A 20,187-nucleotide genomic window follows, 5' to 3' on the forward strand; every position below is an offset into this window, starting at 1 on the left:
TGTCTAGTAAACGCTTTAGGAGCCATGAATTCTGTACCTTACCCAGGTCTGGCATACCCATCCTTATACTGTATCTAACCGGGTTTTGCTGAGGAACCAGATGTTTGGGGAGTAAGGCTGCCTGCTTGGCAGCTGCATCTACTTGCCCAGTACTTTAGAAACAGTATCAGTTTCCTTAGCATGAGACAAACATTTGATAATTGCCAGACCAATTCGACAAAATAGCATTGCTATAATGCTGGTCATTGGGGGTTAAAAATCTTCAATGTTCCCAGAAGGCTCCAAAATCATGGATCATATTAAAAGCACAATGAAGAGTCAGTGGTGTTGCTTTTTTATGTAGAGGGTGGTGCATGTATGGAACGAGCTGTAGAGGAAGTGGTGGAAGATAGTACACATTTGCAACATTTAAAAGGCACTTGGATGGGTATATGAATAGGAAGGGTTTGGAGAGATATGTGCCGGATGCTGGTAGATGGGACTAGATGGGTTGGGATATCTGGTCAACATGGACGAGTTGGACCGAAGGGTTTGTTTCCATGCTGTACATCTCTTTGACTCTATGACTCTTTTGCTAACCAGGACTTTCAGTTCTCCAAATTCTTTTCCCAGGTTCTTTTTATACTGCAAGAAGCACAGGCAATTGGTACATTAACAGAAAGGTCTCTGACTTGGTCACAGCTTACAGTAACAGGTGAAGGCAAAGAAACTAGCTTTCTTTCGGCTTTAGGTATGATACGAGAGAGAAGGAGAAACCTTCTCTCTGCTAGCATTGTGCATGCCTACATGTTGTTGAGCTTCCCAGGAACCAATTAAATAATTGTTGTCAGGCTAATGGTCTTGGTCATCCACAACTGGTTGAACTACACACCAATCTGCAACCTGTAGTTGAATCACACTTTGAATACCCTCCCTAGTGTGAGCCCATCTATAAACACATTTCTCCCCAGACCTGTTGAATAGAGTAGATGTGTGAACATGACTTACAATGAATTTAAATAACTTTCTTTTTAAAATGACAGCAATTCCTTCTTCAGTCCTTTGCTGTAAAACAGTCTTTTTCCATTTTAATCCAAATCAATCAAAATAATCAAAAAATACAAGGTCTGATCTTTTCAAGTTATAGGTACAGATCTGGCTTAAGATGGCACATTATCATTAGAGAATGAATTCTTATTCAGGCGAGGCAATATTATAAGTGTATATTACAAGTGTAGCCAGAAACGTAAAGCTGAATCAAATGATCTATGACTGCTTGAGAGGCTCAAACAGAGTCTGCGGGTTGAATGAGTATAAGCTAGTCCTGATTGTATCGGAGAATTTATTGTTATCCCCCTGAGCTATTAGACAGACTTTGAAAAATGACAGTTTTAACAGTTGAACATGAACTTGGTTCGGAACTGCAACAGATTTTTGGGTCCAGACTTACAGCATCCAGTTTATCCAACAACAGTTTCTCAGTTTTGTTAAAACAAAGATGTAACATTTTTTGCAATGGATTATCACATTGCAGAGTATATAATGGTTAATCAATACTAAGAATTCCAAACCAGGGGTCTTGCCCAGCTTTCCAGCTACCTAAGAACATTTCAATTCCCTGCATGAAATGTTAACAACACTTTTTGGTAACTAGTCTCAATGTCAGAAGAATATTGAGACAAAAAATGAAGTTTTACCTTCATAGGGGTGATAAGATTTAAGTTTTGAAAATTATTAATAGGAAAGATGGATAAGGATCAAATCATCATCCAGCCTCATGTCCAGGTCTTCTGACATATATCAGATCCACAGTGGAGATGGAGCACAAGGTCAGAAGAAATTTGGAACTAAGTCTGTGAAGACCAGAAGGGTTATTGATCAGAAATGATCAAAATCAAAAAATTACTATTTGGATGACCATATGATTAAACTGTAAAGAAGGTGTAGTGAACAGTAAAGAAGGTTACCTCAGATTACAATGGGATCTTGATCAGATGAGCCAATGGGCTGAGACATGCAGATGAAGTTTAATTTTGATAAATCCAAGGTGCTGCATTTTTGGAAAGTTAATCTTAGCCTGACTTATACACTTAATGGTAAGGTCCTAGGGAGTGTTGCTGAACAAAGAAACCTTGGAGTGCAGGTTCATAGCTCCTTGAAAGTGGAGTCACAGGTAGATAGGATAGTGAAGAAGGGGTTTGGTATGCTTTCCTTTATTGGTCAGAGTATTGAGTATAGGAGTTGGGAGGTCATGTTGTGACTGTACAAGACATTAATTAGGCCACTTTTGGAATATTATATGCAATTCTGGTCTCTATCCTATCAGAAAGATGTTGTGAAACTTGAAAGGGTTCAGAAAAGATTTACAAAGATGTTGCTAGGGTTGGAGGATTGGAGCTATAGGGAGAGGCTGAATAGGCTGGGGCTATTTTCTCTGGAGCGTCGGAGGCTGAGGGGTGACCTTAGAGGCTTATAAAATCAAGAGGGGCATGGTTAGGATAAATAGACAAAGTCTTTTCCCTGGGTGGAGGAGTCCACAACTGGAGGGCATAGGTTTACGATGAGTGGGGAAAGATATAAAGGACACCTAAGGGGCAACCTTTTTACACAGAGGGTGGTACGTGAATGGAATGAGCTGTCAGAGTATGTGGTGGAGGCTAGTACAATTGCAACATTTAAAAGGCATCTGTATGGGTATATGAATAGGAAGGGTTTGGAGGGATATGGGCCGGTTGCTGGCCGATGGGACTAGATTCGGTTAGGATATCTGGTCGGCATGGACAAGTTGGACCGAAGGGTCTGTTTCCATGCTGTACATCTTTATGACTGTACATGCAGCATTTGTGAGACTTCTGTAAGTTCTGATTGCCACATTTTATTTGGTATTGAATCATACAGCACAGAAACAGATCCTTTGGTTCAACCAGTCCATGCCAAACATAATCCCAAACTAAATTAGTCCCACCTGCTTGCTCCTGTCCAATATCCCTCCAAACCTTTCCTATTCATGTATTTATCCAAATGTCTTTTAAACATTGTAATCATACCCATATCCACCACTTTCTCAGAAAGTTCATTCCACATGCAAACTACCCTGTGGCAAAAAAAATTGCCTCATGTCTTTTTTAGATCTCTCCCCTCCCACCTTAAAAATGTGCTCCCTAGTCTCGAAATACCCCACCCTTGGGAAAAGACAAATACCATTAACTCTACCTATACCTCTCATTATTTTATAAACTTCTATTAGATCGCCTCTCAACCTCCTATGCTCCATTGAGAAAAGTCCCAGCATATCTTTATACCTCAAAATTCGCTATGTGGTGAATCTCTCATGAACCCTCTCCAGCTTTGTAATATTCTTCCTATAACCGGGCAACCAGAATAGGACACACTATTCCAGAAGAGGCCTCACCTATGTCCTATACAACCTCAATATGACTTCCCAACTGCTATACTCAACGTATTGAGCAATGAAGGCAAGCGTGCCAATGCCTTTTTAACCACCCCGTCGATATGTGATGTAAACTTCAAAGAATTATATACCTGCACCCAAGGCCCTACCATTACTTCTGTAAGCCCTACCCTTGTCTATTTACCAAAATGCAATACCTTGCATTTATCCAGATAGAACTTCATCTGCCATTTCTCAGCCCATTGACCCATTTGATCATGATCCCTTTAATTCTTAGAAAACGTTCTTTACTGTTTGTAATGCCACCAATTTTGGTGTCATCTGCAAACTTGCTAGCGTGCCTTCCGTATTCTCACCCAAATCATTTATATAAATGACAAATAAAAGAGGATCCAGATCTGATCCCTGTGGAACAGCGCTGATCAAAGGCCTCCAGTCCGAAAAGTAACATTCCACCATTACTGTCCATCTCCTGCAATTAAGCCAATTATGTGTCCATTTGGCAAGCTCACCCTGAATCTCATGTCACCTAACTTTACTAATTAGTCTACTATGTGGAACCTTATTAAAGGCTTTACTAAAATCTAAATAAATAACATCAATTGCTCTGCCAGCATCAATCTTCTTGTTAACTTCCTTTACCACTAAATAAGACCAATCTCATCTGGAGCATGCAAAGAAGCAAAAGGAAACTGGAAGGAAATTTCTGGAAAAGTGAAATTAACTTGTTATGGACTGCTTCTATCTCTCCAAGTCAAGTAACGTGGTAGTTAATGTCCATTCTACTTCAGTTATAAATACATTTTTAAGCAATGTTGTATGCAATATAAAATAATCACATGCAATCATGTTTTCTAGATTAACAAGAGGTTTAGTAGAATCAGTAATTTAAATGGTATGCATTTTATGATGACTGGGAGTAACTGTAAGATTTGAGCTATGCTAACTGATTGGAGAATAGAGGACATGGAGTTGAGTTCATAACAGTCATGGTCCATGTGTATCACTCGGACAGGAAAACAAGTGTGCAAGAAATTACAAACCATAGTACCTTCTCAGAATGAATACTTGAAGACTTGTTTACTCTAATTCTTTCAGTGACCATATCAGTCATCCCTCAGAGTTTCCTCTATTTTTTCCCTCATGTCACCTGATTATCTCTACGGAATGAAAACAGAAGTTGCATCCTGTTAAATAAGGCAAAAGGTAATATCATATTGCTTCTTCCCTGCTTAATCTTCAAAAGAAAGCACAAAAATCAGATTTAGGTTGTTTATGGAAAACATATTTTATCATACAAATAATTGAGCAGATAAAGAGGACATAGTTCATGGATAAATTAAAAAGGTTGTTTTTTTTTTACAAAGTATAATAGTCTTAATATCCAGAGGACCTTTATCAAATTACTTGCTTAAATATTATGTAATAATCCTCGTAACTTCGATTGAGTTTGTCTATATAGATTCAGAAATTATAAATTTGAAATAAAAACACTAAGTACTTAGCAGGTCAGACTATTAACATAGTGAGAGAAACAAACTTAATATGTTTCAAGGTGATGAACATCTGTCAGAAATGAAAAGAATTTGAGATAGAGATTTTGAACAAGAGTCAAGACAAGGTGGGTGAGGAGGAAAGAACAGAACCTATGAAAACAATACATTGTATTCTCTTTCATTCTGTGGACAAACTTAAAAATCAGGCAACACCAGGTTATAGTCCAACAGACTTATTTGGAAGTACTAGCTTTCGGAGTGCTGCTTCTTCATCAGGTGGTTGGGGAGCAGAATCATAAAGCACAGACATTATAGCAACAGATTGCAGCATGATGGAACATTCCATGACACTGCAATCCTGTTGGTATAAATTCTGTGTCTTATGATTCTGCTCCACAACCACCTGGTGAAGAAGCAGCACTTTGAAAGCTAGTGCTTCCAAATAAATCTGTTGGACTATAACCTGGGATTCTGTGATTTTTAACTTTGTCTACCCCAGTCCAACACTGACACCTCCAAATCACTCTGTGAAGATCAAGTGCAGATTGGGTGAGCATTTTATAGAAATGGTCAGCTCAGTCAGCAAGCACCCGTTGTTTCAATTCTCTACTCAATTCCCATTCTAAAGTCTGTGTCCTCAGTATCCTCAACTATTTCAACGCTCAATATAAGCAGAAGAAATAGCACATTATCTTGTAATTAGGGTCCTACAAAATTGCACACTCAACATCGTGCCCCACAGTTTTGGATCCTAACTATTGCCCTCATTGATTTGCATCGCTGATGTTGATGATGATTCTACTTTTCCCATTTACAACTCCTCAAGATTTTATTTTGTTTTTTTTTTCTTAGCCCATCATCCCCATTTGTTTTGCACATTTTTTTGTCATTTAATTTCTCCTACGTTTCATCCAAAACAGATTTTCCCTTTTGTTCTCCCCAGCCACTTCCTCTGCCTCTGTATCTGCTTATAACTTTCACGTTTGTAAGTAATATCTTTTACCAGTTCTGGTCAATTGTCACTATCTAAAATGTCAACGCTTTTCTCTTCCTAGAGTTGCTGCCTGACATGCTGAGTACTTGCATCTTTTTCTGTGATTTTAGATTTTGGGCATCTTGAATTCAGTCCACCATTTGGCATGGACTAAGAAAGGAATCATTACATTGTCAAAAGTGTATGAAAAATCTTATTGCATGATGAACTATGTAGTAAACACATTCTAGGTAGACTTTTTAAAATCAATTTTTATAATTAATTTTAATATTCTACATCAGCAAATAATATACAATTCCTTTCTGCATTACTATATCAAAAACAATAAGTGTGTGTTTTAATCAATCTGTATGGTCTCACATCTCCAGCATCAATCGGATTTGAACCCAGATCTTATGGGTCAGTGGCAGGGACATTATCACAATGTCAGAAGAGCTGCAGAAACTGATGTTATCATTATGGTTTAGTGGAAAGGACTAATATCTTGCAAAGTTATTGTTACCTTAGTTACAAAAGAAAATTTGTCTATGACTTTCAGCTGGAAAACAATTGTCTGGTCAGTAGTTTAGACAGTATATACTAACTTTTTGAACAGGCAGAAGAATATAGTGAATGTTTCACGTATTTAGCAAAGCAATATATTTAAGGAATAATTGTTAATCCCATGGCACTCTTGCTCTATTCGTGGCATACATCAGAGGAGGCCCAATCCCTTCTGAGTGACATTAAGACAATTAAGAACATCTGGATTCTACTACTGCTCTCCAGCCTTACAGTTCAATTTGTTTATTTCCACCTGGGTTATTCTCTCCTTTTCTGTTCATCCTTGCAGAATGCCACCTGAGAAAAGACAAAAGAAAATAAACCAAAATGTTTCACTGAAAAACCATTCTAAACATAGGCAGACACGAAGACATAATATATGAAATGACACAACAAATTCCTCCAATTTTTCATAGATCCCAGTTTGTTTTCTGTTTTATGCTATATATAGTGCCATAACAAGTTCAGGAATACTTAATTTCCCCATAAAACATTGCAGAACTTTATAAGTTTGCATTTTCCTCATTAAATTAAAACAGTGGCTACAAATCACTCTGTGAAGATCAAGTGTCAAAAGTGCTTCAGTTTTTCTAAAGTACTTTGCGATCTGTTGTTGTGGTTCTGTTCGCCGAGCTGAAAGTTTTTGTTGCAAACGTTTCATCCCCTGGCTAGGCAACATCATCAGTGCTTGGCAGCCTCCTGCGAAGCGCTTCTTTGATGTTTCCTCCGGTGTTTATAGTGGTCTGTCCCTGCCGCTTCCGGTTGTCAGTTTCAGCTGTCCGCTGTAGTGGTTGGTATATTGGGTCCAAGTCGATGTGTTTGTTGATGGAGTTTGTGGATGAATGCCATGCCTCTAGGAATTCCCTGGCTGTTCTCTGTCTGGCTTGCCCTATGATAGTAGTGTTGTCCCAGTCGAATTCATGTTGCTTGTTGTCTGCGTGTGTGGCTACTAAGGATAGCTGGTCGTGTCGTTTCGTGACTAGGTGATGTTCATGTATGCGGATTGTTAGCTGTCTTCCTGTTTGTCCTATATAGTGTTTTGTGCAGTCCTTGCATGGTATTTTGTACACTACGGTAGTGTACAAAATACCATGCAAGGACTGCACTAAACACTATATAGGACAAACAGGAAGACAGCTAACAATCCGCATACATGAACATCACCTAGCCACGAAACGACACAACCAGCTATCCTTAGTAGCCACACACGCAGACAACAAGCAACATGAATTCGACTGGGACAACACTACTATCATAGGGCAAGCCAGACAGAGAACAGCCAGGGAATTCCTAGAGGCATGGCATTCATCCACAAACTCCATCAACAAACACATCGACTTGGACCCAATATACCAACCACTACAGCGGACAGCTGAAACTGACAACCGGAAGCGGCAGGGACAGACCACTATAAACACCGGAGGAAACATCAAAGAAGCGCTTCGCAGGAGGCTGCCAAGCACTGATGATGTTGCCTAGCCAGGGGACGAAATGTTTGCAACAAAAACTTCCAGCTCGGCGAACAGAACCACAACAACGAGCACCCGAGCTACAAATCTTCGCACAAACTTTGAACTTTGCGATCTCCTGAGATTGTGAAAAATGCAACATTAATTTAAGTACAGTATATTTTCTTTTCCTTTTTAGGGTTAACAAATATTTTGATGGTACTTAACATAAAGGAATTGCAGTTCTTAATTTATTTTACATATTTCTCAGTTGCATTGAGAAATTTCATCTTCCTTAACATGAGTAGAATGCTTAAGTTAGTCCTGTTTTAGAAGGTTATTTAATAATGGCATGCAATCCTGCCCTTTACTCCTAAATGTTATGCACAACATGTAACAACTGGAGCTGGAAGCACTCCTCCTAGTGAGCTTTTTAAGAATCACAGTTTAATTTCCAAACAACAGCATAGTTTACATACTTTCAACAAAAGAACACAATTTACATTAAAGCAGTTTATCCAAATGGCCTCTTGTAAACTGAAGACACCAGGAGTGGGCAGAATTCATGCAGTTTCAATCACAAATAAATTAATAGCCCTAGTTTATAATAACTGCTTGGCTATGTGAATCATTAAAAAGGGATCATTATCAACATCCTGGGGGTTATCATTGACCAGAAACTCAACTGGACTCATCACATAAACACAGTGGCTACAAGAACAGGTCAGAAGTTAGAAATACTGTGGTAAGTAACTCACCACCTGACTCTTCAAAGCCTGTCCACCATTTACAAGGCATAATTCAGCAGTGTGATGGAATACTCCCTACTTGCCTGGATCAGTGCTGCCACAACAACGCTCAAGAACTTTGACAGCACTGGGGACAAAGCAGCCTGCTTGATTGGTACTACATCCACAAGCACCCACTTCCTTTGCCACTGATGTTCAGTAGCAGCAATGTGTACAATCTACAAGATGCACTGCAGAAATTCACCGAAGATCCTCACACAATACCGTCCAAACCCACAACCACTTCCATCTAGAAGGACAAGAGCAGCACATGTATGTGAAAACCACCATCTTCCAACTCCCCTCCAAGCCATTCACCATCCTGATTTGGGAGTACATTGGTGTTCTTTCACTGTCTCTGGGTCAAAATCCTGGAATTCTCTTTCTAATGGCATTGTGAGTCAACCTTCAGCAAGTGTACTGCAGCAGTTCAAGAAGGCAGCTCTCACAACCACTTTCTCAATGGCAATTAGGGATGGGCAATAAATGCTGGCCAGCCAGTAATGCCTATATCCCACAAAATGAATTATTAAAAATTAAAATGGCAGAGTTGTCAAAGGAGCTTAAGAAACGGTAAAATAAAACCAAGAACTGTGGATGCTATAAATCAGAAACAAAGTTCTAAATACTAAACATTAATTCTGTTTTCTCTCTATAGATGCTTTTTGTTTTAGCTGAAGAGACAGCACAGGGAAACAAAATGGTCTGGCACATTTAAATATATGGAATTGTGATTATTTTTTCCACAGTATTTACTGTGGAAAAGGATATGGAAGGTATAGTCTGTAGGGAAATAGATGGTGATATCTTGAAAAATGTCCAGATTACAGAGGTGTAAGTGCTGGATGTCTTGAAAAGGTTAAAGATGGATAAATCCCCAGGACCTGATCAGGTGTACCCGAGAACTCTGTGGGAAGCTAGAGAAGTGATTGCTGGGCCTCTTGCTGAGATATTTGTATCATTTATAGTCACAAGTGAGGTGCCGGAAGACTGGTGGTTGGCAAACGTGGTGTCACTGTTTAAGAAGGGTGGTAAGGACAAGCCAGAGAACTATAGACCGGTGAGCCTGACCTCAGTGGTGGGCAAGTTGTTGGAGGGAATCCTGAGGGACAGGATGTACATGTATTTGGAAAGGCAAGGACTGATTAGGGATAGTCAACATGGCTTTGTGCGTGGGAAATCATGTCTCACAAACTTGATTGAGTTTTTTGAAGAAGTAACAAAGAAGATTGATGAGGGCAGAGCAGTAGATGTGATCTATATGAACTTCAGTAAGGTGTTTGACAAGTTTCCCCATGGGAGACTGATTAGCAAGGTTAGATCTCATGGAATAAAGGGAGAATTAGCCATTTGGATACAGAACTGACTCAAAGGTAGAAGACAGAGGGTGGTGGTGGATGGTCGTTTTTCAGACTAGAGGCCTGTGACTGGAGTGCCACAAGGATTGGTGCTGGGTCCTCTACTTTTTGTCAAGTACATAAATGATTTGGATGCGAGCATAAGACGTACAGTTAGTAAGTTTGCAGATGACACCAAAATTGGAGGTGTAGTGGACAGCGAAGAGGGTTACCTCAGATTACAACAGGATCTGGACCAAATGGGCCAATGGGCTGAGAAGTGGCAGATGGAGTTTAATTCAGATAAATGCAAGGTGCTACATTTTGGGAAAGCAAATCTTAGCAGGACTTATACACTTAATTGTAAGGCCCTAGGGAATGTTGCTGAACAAAGGGACCTTGGATTGCAGGTTCATAGCTCCTTGAAAGTGTGTCCTAGGTAGATGGGATAGTGAAGAAGGCATTTGGTATGCTTTCCTTTATTGGTCAGAGTATTGATTACAGGAGTTGGGAGGTCATGTTGAGGCTGTACAGGACATTGGTTAGGCCGCTGTTGGAATATTGCGTGCAATTCTGGTCTCCTTCCGATAGGAAAGATGTTGTGAAACTTGAAAGGGTTCAGAAAATATTTACAAGGATGTTGCCAGGGTTGGAGGATTTTAGCTATAGGGAGAGGTTGAACAGGCTGGGGCTGTTTTCCCTGGAGCGTCAGAGGCTGAGGGGTGACCTTATAGAGGTTTACAAAATTATGAGGGGCATGGATAGGATAAATAGGCAAAGTCTTTTCCCTGGGGTCAGGGAGTCCAGAACTTGAGGGAATAGGTTTAGGCTGAGAGGGGAAAGATATAAAAGAGACCTAAGGGGCAACATTTTCACTCAGAGGGTGGTACGTGTATGGAACGAGCTGCCAGAGGAAGTGGTGGAGGCTGGTACCATTGCAACATTTAAGAGGCATTTGGATGGTTATATGAATAGGAAGGGTTTGGAGGGATAAGGCCGGGTGCTGGCAAGTGGTACTAGATTGGGTTGGGATATCTGGTCAGCATGGACAGGTTGGATTGAAGGGTCTGTTTCCATGCTGTACATCTTTATGACTCTGTGACTCTCATTAAGCAATGCATGATTGGCATCACATTGTGAGAAACAAAAGCTCACTCACTTTAATAATTTCAGTCCGAGACAAATATCTGAATCCGCCATTTATTTATACACCTATAGGTGGGTGCCCTGTCTCATTACCAGGTAAGGTAATGACAAAATGCACACCAAATCCAACAAACTCTCGAAATTTATACAGTTTGAATCCCCATATTTTTCCTTATTCCATTGTTTGTTCCCTGCTTCGCTTACGTCACTCATTTCCTTAAGACTTATCCCACAACTTCTGTTTATCCTGTTTTGTCCGTGACAAACTCTTATCTCTGACTCCCATAAGGGTGTTTGACGTCAGTCTATTATAGGTTATTGATTAGGCATATCTTTTCTTCTATCAGCATCTATTTCCATCCAGAGGCCACTTTGACCTCTTTGATTAGGGTTTGTTCCTGTGTCCCCGTGTAAGGGGGAAACAGATGCTTTCCTGTTTGCCCATATATCCACCATTGTTCTGTATTCACGTCTCATGCTTTCTTTTTGCTGAATATGTATTTTCTCATTCCCATTCTGTATCAGAATTTATACTTGCAGAAATAACATTAATTCATTTATATCCCACAATTTCCCCTTTTTCTTTTCATTACTATCTGTTATCTTCTGCATTTTTGTCTCTTTTTTTTTTAAACATTGTTCCCAAAATTCGCAAGCATCATTTCAGAGATTTCATCCATCTTAGTCTCACTCATTTCCTTATTATTTAGTTGATAAAGTTCCTCTGTCTGATTCCCCTCAGGGGCATTCGTTTCATCAAGGCTGTTTCAATCAGCCTCTGGGTGAGCCCTCGTATACAGGGTATGACACAACAGCCAATGGCCACCAATACCCCGACTACTACTATCAGGGAAGTAAGGATAAAAACCACCACCCCCTTTCTCTGCTAAAATCATATCAAGGGCTATTCTATTTTCCCATGCTATCCTACTTGTCGCATCAAGCTGTTCTGATATTCCTTTAACTGCCTCTCTTGTATAATTTTATAAATCGCTGTTGATTATAAAAAATGTAATTTATCCAGTCTACATTTTTATTAATTGTTACCCACCAAAAGAGAGCTGACTCAAAGCCTGCTGCAATCTGGTTACGAGCTTTGAATTCAGGTACTCCCCTAGGGACTCCTACTGAATCAAGATAAATCCTGTCATCAAAAGAATTATCTAACAGTAATCTCTTACCCCTTCCCTTTTTCCCTACTATCTTTTCCTTCTCAAATGCCAGGGTAAATGGAATTGCCAATTGTACAATTGCGCATATCCCTCTCCAATCCGGAGGTAGGGTGGGTCTCAATATTTTTCCTCCACAGTACCACCACAGATCCGCTCGGGGAACCTTTAATGCTGAGTAGTTCCCTCCCTTCTCCGTTTCGGTAACATTCTTAATCTCTGTACATAATTTCAGCTCCCCCAAATCTCTCGACCGACTCGTACCTCGCTTGTGCACACATGACGTGTGATTTCCAACTGCGGCGGAAAATGTGGGGGGAACTTTTGCATCTTTCTCCTCCAAGGGAGGGAACATCAGAGATAGGGAGGTACAATTCCTATCATTCCATGCAGTCTCATCCTGATACAGGGCTATCATACATTTCATGCCCTTCCTGTCTCGCTTCCACCCGAGCGGAAAGGGAACCACTTGGGCCACTGGCCTACCGGAGGCATATGCATAGCAATTGCTTTTGTTCAGACTTTTTACAGTATACTTTACCCATTCAACCCAGGCATTTGCATCCCCGTACCCAGTCTCTATCTCGATGGTCTGTTTCAAATCCTTTACCTCTATAATTTTTACTACTGTAGGATCATTGGGAGGGGTGAAAGGTTGTATCTCATTACCCAGTAATTCTACCCATTTTTCCCTGTCCTATGCTAATTCGAAAACAACAGCCCACAAACTCCTTCCTATTTGCTTTCATTTCAATCCCAAATGTTTCATTTAATTGTACCTCATAAGTGCCACCTCCCAAAACCGCTCCGTGCCATGTGGTTTTTCTTATCGTTAAATATATGGGGTTACACTTTTTATCGGGACAATCGCGTGCTGGTCGGAAGGGGGTCCGGTGTATTGTGACAAGACCATTATACCAGGTACCATCCCCGAGGCCATCCCCATAGGACTTAAGATGTATCTCTGAGTTGTGGTATTGTCTCTGATTAGCTACATTCCCACAATTTACTAAGCTACATATATCAGTGTCTATTACTTGTGGATTGTCAGACTCAGGAACCATTAATAATACATATGAAAATGATATGTGACAAAATCCTAATACCAAGAGGGCTAGCATCATAACTCTAAGCATTCCCAGTATTCTGATCATTATGCTAAAACACAAAAAGGCTTAATATACAATCTTACAGAAATAATCCCGCGCCCGCATCGCCACTGTATAGTCCATTACTCAAAGTTTCTTTAGTCTGAGTTTCAGCGGGTCTTGCGTTGATTCGGCTGTCCAGACTTCTTCCTCAACTGGAGGGTCCACTGGCCCTTTGATCCGAGTATAATGAGTCCAGCCTTTTTCCGCCATCCTTATTGCCGTTTCGGTAGTCAAAAGAGCCTGATACGGCCCTTCCCAGTCTGGCTGCAGCTTAGTCTCTGTCCATGATTTTATTAAGACCCAATCTCCTGGCCGGATGGGATGAACAGCAAATTCAAGGGGCGGAGTCTGTGCCAATAGACCCTGTTTTCTGAGGAAAGATAAAGAGGAGGACAAGCCCAGTATATACTTCTTTAAAAACAAATCTTTAGTTTCGGGAATTGGCAATTCTCCCTGTGTTCCCAGATAAGGTAATTCAAATAAGATTTCATAGGGGGATAGTCCCAAATCTTTCCTCCGCCAAGGGACAAGCCCAAAAGGCATCCTTTAAATCTATCACACTAAACCATTTGTGATCATGAGGGATCTTACTTAATAACATGTAGGGGTTTGGCACTACTGGGTGCCTGACCTGCACTATCCGATTTAATGTTCTCAAATCCTGCACCAATCGATAAGTTCCATCAGATTTCCGCACTGGTAGAATTGGGGTATTATAAGGAGACATACATGGCTCCAACAAACCATCTCTAATCAGTCCCTCAATTACTGGCTGCAGTCCTCGTTTACCTTCTATGGAAATAGGATATTGTCGCTCACAGACAACGTCCCCTTTCCGTTTTAAATTTATTAAAAGGGGAGGGATCTGTAGTTTTCCACGATTCCCTTCTCTAGCCCATACAATAGGGTCTATCTCTCTCTCTGCATCCTCTGTCAACATCGCCAGTTGTACAACTAATTCTTCTTCCTGAATTCCAATCTCCAGTCCTAAAAGGATAATTAAATCTCTCCCCAGTAAATTACTTCCTATATCAGGGATATACAGCAGTTCCCCTGTGATCCTATCCTTAGGACCTTCTATCATCATAGGTTCAAATACTGGAACAGTAAATCCTTCCCCTTTCACCCCCGAAACAGTAATTGACCGTGTTAACATTTCTACTTTCTTTGGTTTAAAATTCGGCGATGACCGTGCTGCCCCGTATCTACTAGGGAGATTACCTCCTCCCTACACGGTCCCACCTTCAAGTTTATCAAGGGTTCCTGGTGGGCCCCCGAGGGCAGGAACCCCTGACACCCCTATTCTTCATCATAATTCATAAGCGGAATTGCCTTTTTCTTCCCTTTGTAGATCAGGATACTCCCGCTTAAAATGCCCTATCTTTCCACAATAATAGCATCCTTCCTGTAGCGACTTCCATCTCTGCCCCTGTCGCTCAAACCCTCTATCAAATGTTCCCCCTTGTCCTCTCCCTCTTTACAAACACTTTCTGTGCCTCTCTCAACAATTCATCTCATGGTTTTTCGCTCCATCCTTCTATCTTCTGTATCTTTCTCTGTATGTCTGGCCATGCTCTTGTCACAAAATGTACTTTCAAAAGACCCTGTGCCACTGGGTCCTCAGGGTTCATTCCAGAGTATTTCCGCATTGAGTCCCTTAATCTTTGCAAGAAAGCTGAGGGAGTCTCATCTTTCTCCTGTCTAATTTCAAAGGCTTTAATCAAATTCTGTGACTTCGGAACTGCCTCTCTTATTCCTTTTAGAATCAGGTCTTTCAATTCCCTCATTTCTTCTCTATGCTCTGGGTTTTGGTTTTCCCACTGGGGGTTTCTGAGGGGAAACTTCATCTCTCCCTGTCCAGCATCCCCATCTCCAATCGGGTGTTCCCTGTCCCATATTTTAATGGCAGTTCCTCGTACAAGTCCCCTTTCCTCCCCAGTAAATAATATATTCAAAATAGACATTAATTCAGCCCAGGTATACAGACTGGGCCCCAAAAATTGAACAATTTGTTCAGACAACCCCACCGGATCCTCAACCAGGACCTCCATTTCCTTTTTAAATGTTCTGACCTCCCCACTGGTGAGGGGGGCACTTACAAACCAATGTCTTTGTCCCCTATGGGTACCTCCCAAAGGGGATAAGTTGTTACGTTTTTCCCCTTTTTCTTTTTTTTAAAGAAATATTGCAATATTTCTAGCTCCCCATAACTTCAAACACCAATTCATCAATTCATGCTTGACTAACCTTCAAAGCCTGTTCCTAACTTATAAATATATTTATATATATTTACGTTCATTTCTTCAGTATTTAATAGTCAAAATGCAAAATGCATACAGTTCCCAATTTTGCAATTCACTGTAATTACCCAGTTTTAGTCCTTTAATTTAGATCCAGAATTAGTTTTCCTAAATAGTCCTGGCCAATCATTGCTCAATTACAATACTATAGGTCGTAAAATAATCAGAACTTGCCTTAAAAGAATTTGTCTACTCAAGTTTTTTAAAAAAAAACTTCTAATGCATGAACAATGGCTGAATCCAAGGTCACAGATATTAACCATAGAATTTTGCTTTTACTACAATCTAATGTTGAACTGAAACTTCAACTGTCCTCCATAAATCGCTTTTATGTAAAGATAAAAGAGATTAGTTAGAAACTGATAGTAAGGCAGTCATGATCTGTAAAAAGAACAGGAGTTATCATTCCTTTTTTTTTTCTTCATAATCACAATAGAATCCTTAACCTTAAAAGAAATCATGTTAAATTTCCATAACAAAAATCAGATTCAAAACAGTCCTGGAACTCAAGCTCCAGGGAATAAAACACAAACATTCAATCACCAACAAACAAATGTTCACTCAAACCAAATCACAAAGGGTTAAACTTCCTACCAGCTGTACAGCTCTTTTCATTCTCTCTCTCTCTCTCGCACATTGACATATAAATTCAGATATTCACAAACCCAGTCTTCGTCCGATCTGTACTTTGGCCAGAAGACAGCGGGACGAAGAATGGAGTCCTTAGTCCATACAAAGCAACAATATTTAATCATCTTTCTCCCTTGCACAAGTATTATTTTGCCAATTTCCACAACATCCTGCCCAAAGGACTTTCCGGAGGAATGTTGTAAGGGACCCCGCCTCCATTTCCATTGTCTTTTCCTTACTTTGTTTCCCCGGAGGCTTTTTCCTTACCCAAAGCGCAAGCCATATTGAGTTCCTTCGTTAGTCCCTTATTAACTACTAAAACTCAATCCCGGCCACCAAGGCAATACTTAAAAGTCAATTTTCTTACCTTGGTCTGTGCACAGAGTTGCCTGGCCCCTTTTGTCACCGTATTTTCTATCGAGCTCCTATCACTGTCTGATTCAGATGTCTCTCTTATAGGATTCACATCAGTCACCCAAGGGAGCAGACCAAACCGGGACACGAGACCGCTCCTCAATGGGGAACGGGACGCGTCTTCCCAGTGTCCAAGGCCAGCCACTCCCCCCGGTGATGGAAGAAAATCCCGGACGAGCCCCCAATTGTGAGAAACAAAAGCTCACTCACTTTAATAATTTCAGTCCGAGACAAATATCTGAATCCGCCATTTATTTATACACCTATAGGTGGGTGCCCTGTCTCATTACCAGGTAAGGTAATGACAAAATGCACACCAAATCCAACAAACTCTCGAAATTTATACAGTTTGAATCCCCATATTTTTCCTTATTCCATTGTTTGTTCCCTGCTTCGCTTACGTCACTCATTTCCTTAAGACTTATCCCACAACTTCTGTTTATCCTGTTTTGTCCGTGACAAACTCTTATCTCTGACTCCCATAAGGGTGTTTGACGTCAGTCTATTATAGGTTATTGATTAGGCATATCTTTTCTTCTATCAGCATCTATTTCCATCCAGAGGCCACTTTGACCTCTTTGATTAGGGTTTGTTCCTGTGTCCCCGTGTAAGGGGGAAACAGATGCTTTCCTGTTTGCCCATATATCCACCATTGTTCTGTATTCACGTCTCATGCTTTCTTTTTGCTGAATATGTATTTTCTCATTCCCATTCTGTATCAGAATTTATACTTGCAGAAATAACATTAATTCATTTATATCCCACAACATTCATGAGAATCCATTTCCTCCATCACTGACACTCAATAGCAGTCGTGTCTACCACTTACAAGATGCACTGGAGAAATTCACCAAATATTCTTGGACTGCACCTTTCAAACCAATGACCACATCCATCTAATAGGAAAAATCACCATAGTGATCAGACCATAGGGCTGTCCCCTCATGACAGCATTACCAGTGGTGGTTTAACATGATGTTTACCACGCCTCATGCAAGGTGAGGAGAGTTCCTTCATGGTAACCCCAACTGGCTGGATGTCCATGTTTGCATTGCAAAATGACACCAACAGCGTGTTTAATTCTCACACCCGCTGAGGTTACTTCCATCTAAAAGGACTAGATCAGCAGTTAGATAAGAATGCTATCACCTGTAAGTTCCCAATTGAGCCACTCATCATCCTGACTGTCCTTGGGTCAAAAATCCTGGAATTCCCTCCCTCAGAGTTTTGTGGGTCGAGCTGTAGCATGTGGACTGCAGTGGTTCAAGAAGGTAGCACAACACCACCTCCTCCTGCGGCAACTGGGGATGGGCAATTAACGCTGGCCCATGACCCAGGAGTGAATATGAGTGTAGCTGACCTTGTGTTTGGCACCATGCAGTATATAAGATCAGGGTGGAATGTGAAGTTGAAGAACTGCTCAACCTCCTGGCGGGAGCACAAGGTGGCGCCAATGCAGTCATCAATGTGGCGCCAGCACCACTCCAGTCTTGACTCTTATGTTCGGCACATAAGGGAAAGTGAGGACTGCAGATGCTGCTGGGGGGGGGGTCAGAGTCAGAGTCGAGAATGTGGTGCTGGAAAAGCACAGCCGGTCAGACAGCATCCGAGGAGCAGGAGGATAAACGTTCTGGGCAAAAGCCCTTTACCAGGAATTAGGGGTGATATCCCACGTCACAGGACATCTAGCCACGTGTGCACGTCGCGTGCAGAGCCCGCGGCCGGCTCTGATTGGGCGGCGGGCGCTGTTTGAAAAACGTCCGTTTGAGAATTTCTCCAACAGGCGGCCTCGAGGTGGGCGCTCTTTCCTCCCGGCGATAGTATCTCCACCATCACCGTCATTACCACACTACCCGGGATGGCGTCGCCTGGCAAATGGGAAATAGTCAACAAGAAAAATAAGAAAGCCACTTTGACTAGAAATGAGAAGAAGTCGGCCCGGAAAGCTCTGTCTGAGAACATGCCTCGGATAGATCCAGTCCGTGAGTTAAACAAATCTCTGAGCTTCCCAGCGTGGGGCCTGTGGGAGGAGGCCGGTGTGTCCGTACAACCCGATCCCCACGGAGCTTGAGAAAGGCTGCTGCCCGCGGCATTGCCACGTACCTTACTAGTTAGCAAACATGCTCCGTGCAGCTTTCGGGAAGTGGTATTCCGGAAGTATAATTTTTTATTGGGCTATAATTGTGTTTCATCTAGTATTTGTTTGTCTATTAACAATCTTTCTCAGTTGGTCACTATGTTCTACTGAGATCTTTACCCATTGGCAATATGTAAACTTTTTTTATATTCTGCAGTTATCAATACCGTGACGTTGCTTTAAAGTTTAACCCGTCCCCTCCATCCAAAAATTCTAAATATTAATCTATTTAATATTTGGAATAAAAACAAGTTTTCTTTGGGACTCGAATATTTTAGCGTAACGAATATGATTCTCAGTGAGTTTAGTGTTTAACACGTGAAATTCAGTTCTTCGTACACTTCTTCACAATGGAGCTGTTCTCCAATATTAGCCAAAGAAAAACAGATGACTAACATTGAGGGGAATTAAACTCGTGCTGCAGTGAGTCTTAAGAACTTTCTAAATGGAAATCAAGTGTAAGGCGACTGCTGAGAATTGCCGTTCACTTCACTTCAAAGAATGGTTGAATTTGGATTCCTTGACTGAATGTGTCTTTACCACAGTCTTGGGCAGTGCATTACAGACCTTTAACCACTTTCTGGGTGAATTTCTTTTCTCTCTCTCATTGATTTGCCAACGATGAAAATTGTGGCACTGTTGCTTGATCCTTTTGCAAGTAAGAATCTAGACCCTTATCTGATCTAGATTTCTCACTTAAAAATCACACAACACCAGGTTATAGTCCAGCAGGTTTATTTGGAAGCACTAGCTTTTAAGTGCTGCTCCTTCATCAGGTGGTTGTGGAGTATTAGATCATAAGACACAGAATTTATACCAAAAGTTTAGTGTTTGCAACTGAAATGATATATTGAAGAAGACCAGGATTGTTTAAGTCTGATCTTTTTAGTTTAGTTGGTTTCAATTCTTTCAAATGTTCACAGAACATTTTCTAAAAGTTAATGATCACTTGAGAATGTAACAATAGCATTGAAAGTGTGAGGTGCGCTATGTCTGTGCCCCAATGTTCAGATTGATTCTATTTCTAAAAAAGGATTTACAGAATTTTACATGGATTCATGCAGTTTTTGAGCAAAATAAAATCTAATTCTGCAAGTATAAATTCACCCCACAAACTTTGTGTGAGTGTGAAGAGGTGTGTGTGACAGAGCGTCTGCGTGGGTGTGTTTGTGGTGGGTTCACCTGTAGTGTGGCATGAACCCAAGGTCCCAGTTGAGGCCATCCCCATGAGTACTGAACTTGG

General features: G+C 40.9%; 1 protein-coding gene and 1 long non-coding RNA gene across 2 annotated transcripts in view; one reads left to right on the plus strand and one right to left on the minus strand.

Moving 5' to 3' along the window:
- Positions 1-11,183: 11,183 nt before the first annotated feature.
- On the minus strand, positions 11,184-18,328 carry LOC148150511 (uncharacterized). The gene is made up of 2 exons (XR_015752263.1): positions 17,957-18,328; positions 11,184-13,833 (listed from the first exon to the last, which is right to left on the minus strand). It is a non-coding gene; the product is annotated as an uncharacterized LOC148150511 (long non-coding RNA).
- A 188-nt stretch (positions 18,329-18,516) lies between these two features.
- tmem214 (transmembrane protein 214) overlaps positions 18,517-20,187 on the plus strand; it is a 50,552-nt gene continuing 48,881 nt past the window's right edge. The window contains exon 1 of the mRNA XM_043676199.2: positions 18,517-18,789. Within this exon, the coding sequence (XP_043532134.2) occupies positions 18,666-18,789 (124 nt within the window). The 5' untranslated portion in view covers positions 18,517-18,665. The remainder of the gene's footprint in view (positions 18,790-20,187) is intronic.

The sequence above is a fragment of the Chiloscyllium plagiosum genome, unplaced genomic scaffold (assembly GCF_037043375.1).
Source record: "Chiloscyllium plagiosum isolate Xiang-an unplaced genomic scaffold, Cpla_swu_hap1 HiC_scaffold_3, whole genome shotgun sequence".
Classification (NCBI taxonomy): domain Eukaryota; kingdom Metazoa; phylum Chordata; class Chondrichthyes; order Orectolobiformes; family Hemiscylliidae; genus Chiloscyllium; species Chiloscyllium plagiosum.